At 41.5% G+C, this 12,176-nt stretch overlaps 1 protein-coding gene across 12 annotated transcripts in view; it reads right to left on the bottom strand.

The window, feature by feature from the left end:
- TANC2 (tetratricopeptide repeat, ankyrin repeat and coiled-coil containing 2) overlaps positions 1-12,176 on the bottom strand; it is a 683,096-nt gene that overhangs the window by 20,503 nt on the left and 650,417 nt on the right. For all 12 annotated transcript variants that reach the window (XM_074940790.1, XM_074940791.1, XM_074940792.1 and 9 more), the window contains 3 exons: positions 11,034-11,127; positions 5,207-5,340; positions 4,223-4,346 (listed from right to left, as the gene is read on the bottom strand). In XM_074940790.1, the coding sequence (XP_074796891.1) occupies positions 4,223-4,346; positions 5,207-5,340; positions 11,034-11,127 (352 nt within the window). The remainder of the gene's footprint in view (positions 1-4,222; positions 4,347-5,206; positions 5,341-11,033; positions 11,128-12,176) is intronic.

Here is a 12,176-nt window from a genome sequence, read left to right as displayed (position 1 = left end):
GAGTGCATCCAGAGCATGTAAAACTGCAGGGCTGCTTCTCCTTGTCCAAAAACGAATCAGGCTAAAAACAAGATTCGAAGTGTGACCCAATCAACAATCAAAGAGTAAAAGATTTACCTGACAAAGAGACACAGACAAGAGAAAAAGGGATTGCATCAAACGCACGAGTGATGCACTGGAGCCTCAACAAACTAGAGAACGTTTTACATTTATATTTGAAAATAAGTCAGTGAATGAGATCGTAAGAGGGGCTCCACTTCAATTCTCAGTCAAAAGGGCCAAGGATCTGCTCTAGGATCACCACGCCTGGCAGAGTGACACGCAGCAACAGATGATGGAAGGTGCAGATCGTATCTGTACAGAGAAAGGAACCCAAGGGCAGCTACAGATCAAAATGCCCAGGTAGGTGTGTGCCTCCGCTGGGGAAGGACTGATGGGTGATTTCAATAGCTTAGAACTCAGTGCTAGGAAACAGAGGCACACAATCTAGAGAGGGTGGAACAAATACAACTTGGACCCTTGGAAAAGCAAATATATTTTCAGTTGTTATGAGGGATAGATTTTTGCAAACTGCTTTTAAACTAGTCCCTCCCGATGTGTGGTATAAGAGCTGTCTCCGCATTGTCAGACAGAGAGATCATGCCATTGCCTGGTTTACAAGTTAAATTGGAACGCACAACCTCTCCACACTAATCCAAGCTGTCGTTTACCAAGTGAACTCAAAGTCCTTGCCTCTGTAATCTTGGCACCAGTGGAACATATGGATCAAAGCCAAGATTTTTCACAGCTGGGTCTGCCAGCACTTCAGAACTGAGGGATTGAGGGAGAAAGTTTATTCTGTTGGCTGGTAACTGTCCACACCATCCTGAAACTTCACTGCTCCCCAGAAGAGATGGGAAAGCGAAAGCTGGTCTACAAGCAAAAGATACATTGATGATCCAGTGTCTGGACCAGGAAGACACAATATTTAGAGCTCTCTTGTGCCTGTTGAGTCTGTTTAAACAGCTGTTTTGTATATAAAAAAAGCTTCTTCACTTCCATGCTAAAGGTCCTTCACTTTACTGATGTTGGAAAACAGAGCTTGCCAGTAGTATAGGAATATTCTGGAAGGATGATGGATATCACCACCTGATTCACTTAAAGCAAACATCTGCTGATGTTGTGATACACCCAAAACCATCCCGAACCACTGACCTCTTCCTTCCCTCCCGCTATCTTTTGCACCAAGTAGTATAAGATTGGTGACTGTATGAGGCAAGATGTGCTGTGTCTGCTGAAAAGCATAATCTATATCCAATGTTTCAGATATAATCCAAAACCGAAGAGATCTCAAAATTCATGTAGAGTTCTCATGCCTCTGTGTACTGCAATTCCAGCTCAACATATGACAGAATTCCATCCAGCTGCAGCCCGAAAACGTCAATGTAATGTCCACATGCCCAGCAATCCTGGATACTACCAAGAACAGCAGGTAATTCTGCAAATGGGAATTTCAAATTGATTGATGACAGTAACTCTGTTAATAAAATGCGTTTACAAATGCTGCCTCTGCTAATCAAGTACAGTTAAATAAGATTTGTGTTGCAACATACTAATTAACACTTATGGTTTCTGATTCACACTTTGATTTTAATGAAACGCTGAACAGGATTTCAAAGCCATTGTAATTAAAATGCATCATCTAGTGCTATATTCTACCTGAGCTTGGTTTAAGTTTTCAGCTGTATGTTTTATGCTAGTGGATGCTAATTAAGCTATTGTATTGCAGAGCATCTCTTATGAAAGGTGATTTTCATATTCTTGACCTCTCTACCCCTCTAGGGTCATGAAGCTCAGAGGGAGATTACACATGAACTGGACTTTTCTGACTTTTTTATATCCAGGACCAGATTAGCTGATTCTGTTCTTTCATGTTTGCTCTGCTATGTAAAGTTTTCCATCCAGTGGAAAGTTTTCCATCCATTCACCCAGGTTTAAAGAGTGCGCATCTCTCTCATGTCTGTTAAATAATACTCATTTTAAGATAGATGGAGAGATGCAAAGGTCAGAATTTTAACAGGGGCAAAAAGAATAAGGATGATTAATGAGAACAATCTCAAGAGCGGGCCCATCTCGCTCTACAAGTCACAGCACTAAACAGTGGGGATTGCTGGGGCATATACTCCCAGAATGGCCAGGGTGAGCAATGGGAATAATATTTTAAATAGCTACGTAAATAATTCTATGTAAGAGTCTTACAATTAATATTTTAGCCAGCAGGAATACTAGATAGACACAGCTACTTATGACAATAAGGAAAATATCCCTCCCCACAGTGGTTTGAGTTTAGGGAGCATATCTGAAAAGAAAAAATATGAGGACAAACTGGAGCAAAATATTAAAAGAAAGGGAAGCTTCTGGGGCCTTTCCCCGCTGCCTCCCCTCTGCCGTGTGTAGCTACACACCACCAGTGGGGACGCAGCCTGCCTTTCACTATGGCATACGGCTATGCCCCCACCCTAGACAGCACCGCAAGGACAGGCAAGTGTAGACAAGGTTTAATTACAAGTGTTAAACTGTGTCCCAAACTGTGTTCAATACTGTTTCATAAGCCACGATTGAGCCTTGGGATTTGGTCTTGTTGACGCATGCATTTAAATGGTTTACATCATGACGCTCGTTATCACCAAGAAGTATGTTTCCTAGTTTTGATGTGGTTTTTGGATTATATCCGAAACATTGGATATAGATTATGCTTTTGATGTGGCACTGCAACAGATATGGCAATTTCTTGCAATATCATTGAAAACCCTTATTGAATTAAGTTTAAGTATCTTTGGGGTCCATTGTATTAAATGCAAAGTTTATGTATTATTGTGGACTGGGGTTGTATGTAATATCTCTAGGCGGGAGATGTGATGTGAGGCCTGGGAGTTCAGAGGACTATATTGCAAATGTGCCAAAAAAGAATGGAATTTTAGGACAATAAGTGCTAAGTGGATTTCTTGGGGAATACCCTAGGGAGAGGCTAATGCAAATTCTCCACCTCTGGTTATGCAAAAACCCTATCTTTTGAAGCTACGCCCTGAGGAGAGGGTATTTGTCTGCTGATAACCTATTCCCAGAGACTAGACATCAAAAGCCCAAACTGTGTAAAGAAAACAGCTGGTGGTTCTGATTCTGAGGTGAGACAGATATGAACTTGTTACCATGGGGGAAAACCCAGTTGTGGGTTTTGAAGGACTGATACCTGCGAGAGCTCTAGGCTGGAGCTGGGATGACCTCTGGTAATCTTTTTAGCACGCATGTGGTTCTTTTATTTTTTTTAATACATTTTCTCTGTAAAACTTGATGGCTGAAGCTTTCACCATGCGTTATTCAATAAGGCTCTCAAATGAGCACATGGCATTGAGGCGATACACACCCAAGACAGAAAACAAATGAACAGCCAAGACTAAGGCCATGACTATTTCAGTCCTATTTCCCTAAAATTACAAATCATGGCTTCCAACAATGAAGATCCACTGGTGGTAGCAACTCTGGATGCCCTAGTGTAGACAAAGTGCCAGCAGCCACCAGTGTCACCTAGCCTTGCCTTCAGCAGGGTTAGATGACATGGTGGGTAAACTTCCAGCACCCGATCTGCATTAGCTCTCCAACCATTGCAACCAAAGGGGGGTGTGTGTGTGTGTGTGTGTGTGAACTGTTAGTAACAACAAGGAAGAATTTTAGGAACAATAGTCCAGTGCAGAAACCCTCCAATTAAATTTGGCAGGACAATATCGTCAAACCCGGAAGCATGCTGTTTGACGTAAGAATAGAGTCACTCTAGAATAGCATGCATCCGACGAAGTGGGGATTCACCCACGAAAGCTCATGCTCCAATATACCTGTTAGTCTATAAGGTCCCACAGGACTCTTTGCCGCTTTTACAGATCCCGACTAACATGGCTACCCTTCTGATTCTAGAATTGTTGCAATAGCTCATGCTTTTTTATTTTTAAATTTGAGTTTCAATGTTTTCAACGTATGCATTCCACAAGGTAGGAGGAGGAAACTGTTCAAGGTGCTGAGGGGCCTTGAGACTACCAAATCATGTAATGCACTTACATGCGATCTAACCTTCACCACCAGACAACAGACTGTCAGTGGTCCCAGTGATGTCAGTGATTTGATCTTTTGGTTTACCCTGGCCTGTCTCAAACACCAGTAGCCTAGTGCTGGACTCCAACTAAGATCTAACCTTGTGCAAGTAAGAATTCCACGGTGCCTAGATGTCCCTCAGAAGCAGCCATCATCAAAGGAGTCCGACCCTGCTTATCTGCCATGTTTACATCAGCGCCATGGGTGAGTAAGAGCTCTACAATCTGAAACACATAAAACAAGGATACAATTTATACAAAGAGGTTCTACTGGGATGAAATGAGAGCTGAGATACGGCATAGGAGTCCACCTGCCTTGAAACCTCACCCAAACCTCAGACACAGAGAAAGAAATTACTTCTTTACCTGTATTTTTTCTCCCTGCTAACTGCAGACTTTGGAGTGCCTGGCACCTAACCTGTTGCCCAGGCTTTATCTGCCACTGTGTTTTAAAGTGAGGTGTGGCTGGGGGTTGTAGTGGATTAGTTCACGTAGAAAATATTATTGTTCTTAATCTAAACGAACTAAAGTGTACCAAAATAGCATGGTCCTGGCTGCATTACAAAGGCTGTAATAATAATAACCACAATAATCCTAATGATAATAGCTAAATTTACACCAGCACTTTCTATCTTTTAGATAGTTAATAGAGAATGCACCAGGACAGCCACTGGTTCTTTTAAGACAGCCATTAATTCTAACTCAGGTTACATTTCAAGGCTTAAAGCCTTTTCTATTTAACCAGAATAATAAGAGTATCATATTTAGGAGAAACCACTCACATAGCACTAGAAGTAAAGACCTACATCTTCTAAAATGACTGGTGATTTTGTGATGCCCGAACTAAGACACCTTAAAGGGGCTTCATTTTATAAGCCCTCTCCAAATGAAACATTGTGGAACATTTAGGCCAAAGCATTTAGCTGGGCATGTCAGAAGCCTGATGGCTGAACATTTCCTCTGTGGAATACTAGTATAAGGGATTATCTCAATGCATAACTCTATAATTACCAAAGACATGCACACCTGCCACCCTAGTCAAATGAGAAATAACTTTTGGAGGATGCTGCAGTGACCTCATTTACCTGCCAGTGGCCTTGTCTCACTGCACTGAACAACGGCACCACTCCACGTCGATTTGGCTGGGCCACTGCTGCTCCTTGCTCTAGAAGCAGACGACATACTTCCAGCTTGCCCCGTCCTGCAGCAGCTGTCAGAGCTGAAAAGGGGAAGAGGGGAGAGAGAGAGAAGGTCTTTTAGAACTGCGTATTTCCAGCAGTAAGAAAACTGTCTGCTTTTCTACTTTCAGTGATCAGAAAATAAAATGTGCTTTATGTTAAACAGATTTTCTTTCAATTTCACCAAGCAAAAGGAGCGGCTCAGCTGGCTTGTACTTGAGCATTACAGTGAACTAAATAATACTAATAAAAAAATTCCAGTGAAAACAAATAAAAAACCAGTAATAAAAAAGCCTAGTTCACCCCAAAAATTGATACCAGAGAAAGAAACCCTGTTCTGCTCATTCATGGCAATTTGTGAGTAGCTTTCACTAGGGCTGTAATTTCTGCAAGTAATTTCAAATCTCTCTTCCCTCCAAACATCTGCATTCCCTCCACCCATTTCCCCCTGCTTTACCAGCCCTTCTTTAAAGTCTCACGACTGGCAGAGCTGAGAACAGTCCTGCCAGGATGACCCTGAAGGTTACAGTTCTTATATTCAGGGCCTAGATACTCATAGGTAGGATTAAAAAAGACAAAGAATGCATAGATAGAGACTATGATATTTTGCTAGTTGTAATTTTCACTAATCACTTATATTTTATTGTCAAAGGTCAGTCCTTTCTGTAAAGAGACTTCATAAGATCCTGGAAAAAGAGTACTGTATGACAAAGACCTTTTTCCTTTCCCCCAAGTTGCAATGGACCAGGAAAACCACCCCCAGCTATGATAATCACCAAATAATCTACTGGTATATTTAACTATGAAGTTCAAGGCAGTGTAATTTGAAACTTTAAACATTTCCCCTTGTGCCTCCTGCAGCTTCTCTGCTGCACAGTACAGCATACAATCCAGGGATTCTACAACCCAGTACATCATTGCATGGGTATGATTTCAATAGAACACATAAACTTCTGGGTACATGCTTTCTTCACAAACACTTTAAAGCCCTTCCACAAAATGTAAGTTGTATTTGTCTGGTTTCACTAGGGAACCTGACTATGTGGGTTTCTTGAAGGAAGGCAGAGAGAGAGAGATGGAGTTATTGTAAAATTATTGCCAGCCAGCTGGAAGTTAGTAGAGTTTGTGGTTTTCTTTTTCAGAACTAGTGCAGAGCCGTGCTATCCAAATGGAAGATTTTTTTTTTTTTACTATCCCATTTTAGCGTGTAAGATTTTGAAACCCCATCAGGGAAACAATTGGAACACAATGCATATGATCAAGCATTCTTCAATTTAAATGCTAATTCTGCCCTTTGTTTCTGGGCCAGGACAGATCCCACCTGCAAATGCCTTTTCATGCAAAACCAAAATGATCTTTAATTTTCAATATTTCAAGTGCCCTGGTAACATGAAAGTTCCCCTCCCTGGCAAAACGTGCATTGTAAACTCTGACAACATGGCTGGGTTAGAAAAGACACATTGAATCTGAAAATAGATTTAAGTGTAGGACTTGTCTTTTACTTGTCTTCAGTATTAATTTTAGACTTTTCAGCTCCTCCCTCTCCTCCTCAACTTCATATGTATTTCAGCACAGCTCCTCTGCCTCAGTGTTTTGCTCCTTTTAGTAGGAGTCTGAGCAGAAGGTGGGAGTCTATTTCTAACTGATGGAGCATGTTTCTTCTTCTTTGAAGTTCATTTCTGTGGGATGGCTGATTTAGAGTGTTGATGGGCTTCCAGCAGCAACCCTGTTAATTGTGGGTGATATATTCAACTTCTCTCTGTCCAAATTGTAGTTTATTTTTTTCTCTTGGGTTTGGGGGACATCAAGAGTTAAAAAAGAAAAACCTCTAAATGCTACAAACAGAAGTGACTATGAAACCCATAATCATATCCATGTGGCTTTGAATGTAAGCTACAGAAGTAGAAGACAGGGAGCATGTCTAGTGGTCACAGGCAAGGGAGGAATCAAGGCTTCTGGGTTCTGATCTTGGGCTTTGCCATTGATTCACTGTGTGATGTCTCTAACACAAAATATTGTCAACTATGTAATGTGCATTTATTTTACATTCCTAGTGGGCTCAATAACAATCTATTTTTAAATGCAATTGCGCTGTTTGTAAGGAAAAAGGTAACTTCTCTACTGGGAAAAAGAACCACCTTTTTAATGTGCTTTCAGTCTCCTGTCTTGTACAGTCATCTCTTTCATACTCAGAGCAGGAGGACACATTTTGATGCATTTATCACCATTGTATTTGCACCTCCATCTCTGACTGTATTATTACTGGTGACACAGACACTTTCTGCTGGCTTTTGATATTAGTCTTGTATCAGCGCTAAATATTCCATCTGGAACTGACTTTATTGTGCTGTCAGCAGTTCCTCGGTTATCATGTAACTTGGCACTGCAATTCGGTTGACAGTAGGATGATATCATTAAGCCAGGCAGTCAGTTTTACTCCAGACAAGATCAGAGAGACAAGCAACAGGTATCAAAACAGAACAGGAACCAATACGGATTTTCAAAGTTGATTAGCATTTTTAGCTTGAGACATTTCATTGCTGCATTTCTCTTTATTTTTATCGAGAATTGTTAAGTACTTTTTGGAAAATAAAACCAAAACAAAGTAAAATGGAGTCTCGTGAGCCACAGGACGCTCACATTATCTATGCAATATGTGTAAAAACTAGAGACTGAGATTTTGACAATTTCCAATATTCCTGGCTGCTCATTTTGCCATCTTTCACAAGGGCAATTTTAATCAGCTATTGGGCATTCCTTAGAGATGACTCTTCTATTTGAGTGCAATTAGCATGTGAATCAATGCCATTACAAGATAACCAGATGGACTCCAAGAGCTCTCCACAAACAGAAAGAAATATCTAATAGTCATGGCCACGAAAAAGCTTTTCCTTTAAAGGGAGCTCTTTGCCAGGGGCAGTAACACACAGAGGGAACAAGGCAAATGCTGGAAGTGTCCTTCAGGGAATAGTCAGGCAAGGAAAGTTGCATGGGATGTATGGAAATGGGAGATGTCTGAGCAGAACATGAAGCTGCTGGAACTGGTCAGGCAGAGGTGCATGGATGAGAAGCCTCCAGGCAGACGTCTGAACAGAGATGATCATGGATATGGGAGAGCTGTCTGAATGTGAAGGGAGACTGCACTGCAAATGGGGAGAGAGTTAGACACTAGTCCAGAAAATCTGTGTGGCTTAATATCAGACTTTGTCAAGTTTAACTAGAGTCATGGGCTATCTTAACTCATGTCCAATGATATCATAGAATCATAGAAGATTAGGGTTGGAAGAGACCTCAGGAGGTCATCTAGTCCAACCCCCTGCTCAAAGCCAGAGAAACCCCAACTAAATCATCCCAGCCAGGGCTTTGTCAAGCTGGGCCTTAAAAACCTCTAAGGATGGAGATTCCACCACCTCCCTAGGTAACCTATTCCAGTGCTTCACCACCCTCCTAGTGAAATAGTGTTTCCTAATATCCAACCTAGACCTCCCGCACTGCAACTTGAGACCACTGCTCCTTGTTTTGTCATCTGCCACCATGAAGAACAGTTAACTCCATCCTCTTTAGAACTCCCCTTCAGGTAGTTGAAAGCTGCTATCAAATCCCCACCCCCTCCTTCTTTTCTGGAGACTAAATAAGCGCAGTTCCTTCAGCCTCTCCTCGTAAGTCAGGTGCCCCAGTCCCCTAATCATTTTCGTTGCCCTCCACTGGACTCTCTCCAATTTGTCCACATCCCTTCTGTAGTGGGGGCCACAAAACTGGACGCAATACTCCAGATGTGGCCTCACTGGTGCCAAATAGAGGGAAATAATCACTTCCCTCAATCTGCTGTCAATGCTCCTACTAATGCAGCCCAATATGCCATTAGCCTTCTTGGCAATAAGGGCACACTGCTGACTCATATCCAGCATCTCGTCAACTGTAATTCCCAGGTCCTTTTTTGCATAACTGCCGCTTAGCCAGTCGGTCCCCAGACTGTAGCATGGGATTCTTCCATCCTAAGTGCAGGACTCTGCACTTGTCCTTGTTGAACTTCATCAGATTTCTTTTGGCCCAATCCTCCAATTTGTCTAGGTCACTCTGGACCCTATCTCTACCCTCCAGCGTATCTACCTCTCCCTGTAGTTTAGTGTCATCTGCAAACTGGCAAGGGTGCAATCCATCCCATCATCCAGATCATTAATGAAGATGTTGAAGAAAACCGCATCTGCAGTATCTGATGCTGCTAACCAAGGTAAACGCAACAGAGGGATATTTTAGTGGTTTTTTGACCAAACCTTAAAAATATTTTGGATTACCATCCTCAGTTTCAGAGTCTGTTTTCCAATTAATAGCATAAATTGATATTTAGGCATTATTTTTAAAGTAAAAGAGAATATATTTTAGATAACAGTACCTCTGCACTGGTCAGCATATTGACAACAACTCATCTGTAAAAACGTTGATATCATTATATGATTGCAATGAATACCTTATCAGTATTCAGGGATCATATCTAGATAACTATACGCTCTATTCCTTTTCCTTCTCCTTCTCTGACTCTCTAAAGTAACATTTATTTGTAAAATAAATTTAGTTAATATTATCATGACATATTTATTCTGTATTTCGGTCTCCTCTGCTGATTCTGAAGGCTTCATCCTTTCACACTTTCCTGCTGTTAGCCCACACCAATCTTGTTATTGTTCAGGCTGCCTGCTGTGCCAATTCTCATCTACACTTTTGTCCTTCACAAGCTCAAGTTACCCAGAGGAGGTTCTTCCTGGTAGGCTCAAATTTTGGTGTTGCCATGAACATGAAAACATTCAGAGGTTTGGTTACATGAGTACATTTTCCAAACTACGAAGTCTGAACCAATTCAAGGTGTACCCAAGTGTGTGTTCTGTTTACCAAAAACAATTTAACCACACAAAAAACTACACGTCACCTAGTGTTTGCACCCTTGGTTCAGGTCATTTCTGACTAAAGCTGGCAGGATCAAAATCATTGTGTGGCTACCCAGACAGGAATATCACTGTGGTAATACCAGTGGTTTAAGCTGATTAGTGAGTAGAGCACAAACCCTGTAGCTAACATTTAACTAGCTCATCCAAGTTAAAAGCCAATGGCTCCATATTACAGATCTCTCTCTGGCAGAGCATAAGCTGTACCTGTAAAGGGCGTGGGTTGAAATGCTGCCTTTTTTCTAGTAGACACTGGGAAGGTGACACTTCGAGATTTGCATCCAGGATTATCAACTGGACTACCCTCCATTAAAGTACATTTGTTTAATTGCCAGGTGTGTTTTCAATGTTACAATAAAGCACTTACAAACTTGCAGAAAACCAAATGCTAATTTAACATTCAGGAGTTTAAGCTGCAGGTTACTTTGGTGTGGGCAAACATTCCTTTCATAGCTGTGCCAAACATCAAAGTAGAAAAAGAGAGTTCTGAGCTCATCTAGCTGAATACAGTGGATCATGTCCCAGAAAAGATTGCTGGCCTGATTTTCAGAGGTCCTGCACACCTGAATCTTCCAGGTACTCAGTAATCCCGAAAATCAAGCCATGCACTTTTTGGAAAAATAATAAAGCAGGTTACAGAGCCTATTTTGGCATCTACAGGGAAGTTCAAATTGAAGAAACTGATCCCCCTCAGTAAGTCATGACACACGCAGGTCTAAAATGTGTATTTGATATTAGTGGAATCCACAAACACAACCATGAAAGATAGAAACTGCAGCGTCTATAGAAATTACCTGTCTCTCCCCACAGGCTGTCAAAGCTGTTGATCTGTGCTCGCTCCACCTCCTCTTCATCTTTTTCTGGAAGATCGAGCAGGTAGGAGACGATCTAAAACAAAGAGACATGTCAGCTCATGAACTTCAGCATGTTATATATAAACTGCTGAGATCTTAACGTAAGCTGTTCTGAATAAACAAAAGAAAATGAACAAAGTCTCTGCCTGGCACCTCAGCGTAGGTAAATATTCTTCCCGAGATTCAGCAAGTGAGCCTGCTGCCCTGTACAAGGGAAAAAACAAGTCTCTTGAGACAACTGCACATGACGAACCTTTATAGTGGTGTTACCTAACAACTCAGAGGCGGTGTGTGTTTTGTATACAGATTATAATGTGCATGCAGTGACTGCTCCATAGCTCCTGGGTTACCCAGAGCGACCAGTGAAGAAATAGTGCTTTAGTGACTTTCATCTTTGGATCTTGAAGTGCTTTAGAAAGGTGGGTGAATACTAACATCCCTGTTTTATTGATGGGGAAATTTAGGCACAGACAGGTGATGTGAGTTTCCTAAGGTTAAAAAGTGAGTCAAGTGAGTGTAGACCAGAACTCCAGTCTCCTGACTGTCTTGAGTTTCAGTCACTAGATTGGGCTGCCTTTAGAAAGAATTAGCTCCTTCCTAGCATGAATCAGGTTTCAGAGTAGCAGCCGTGTTAGTCTGTATCTGCAAAAAGAACAGGAGTCCTTGTGGCACCTTAGAGACTAACAAATTTATTTGAGCATAAGCTTTCGTGGGCTACAGCCCACTTCATCGGATTCATGCTCAAATAAATTTGTTAGTCTCTAAGGTGCCACAAGGACTCCTGTTCGCCTAGCATGAATGACATTTAAGCAGATCGCTTAAAGGTACCAACATAGTTTCCCTGGCCATTGTAGACTGGGTTTCAAAGAAATGAATTAATCTCCTCCAAGGGTAAATTTTTGAAATTGGCTAAAATCTCCCTAATGCTTGGTAAGATGATATGAGAAAGCAAGAGATTAAGGAGAGAACAGAGTTTATAGACAGACAAAGGTACATTTTTCTTATCCAAGAAGGGACACACCTACCAAGAGCTACACTAAAGGCAAGAGTGGGGCAATAGTGCCTGTTGTACTCAGCATAGCA

Source organism: Natator depressus, chromosome 27 (genome assembly GCF_965152275.1).
Source record: "Natator depressus isolate rNatDep1 chromosome 27, rNatDep2.hap1, whole genome shotgun sequence".
NCBI classification, from domain to species: Eukaryota; Metazoa; Chordata; order Testudines; family Cheloniidae; genus Natator; species Natator depressus.
This window is presented reverse-complemented; position numbering and strand designations above follow the sequence as displayed.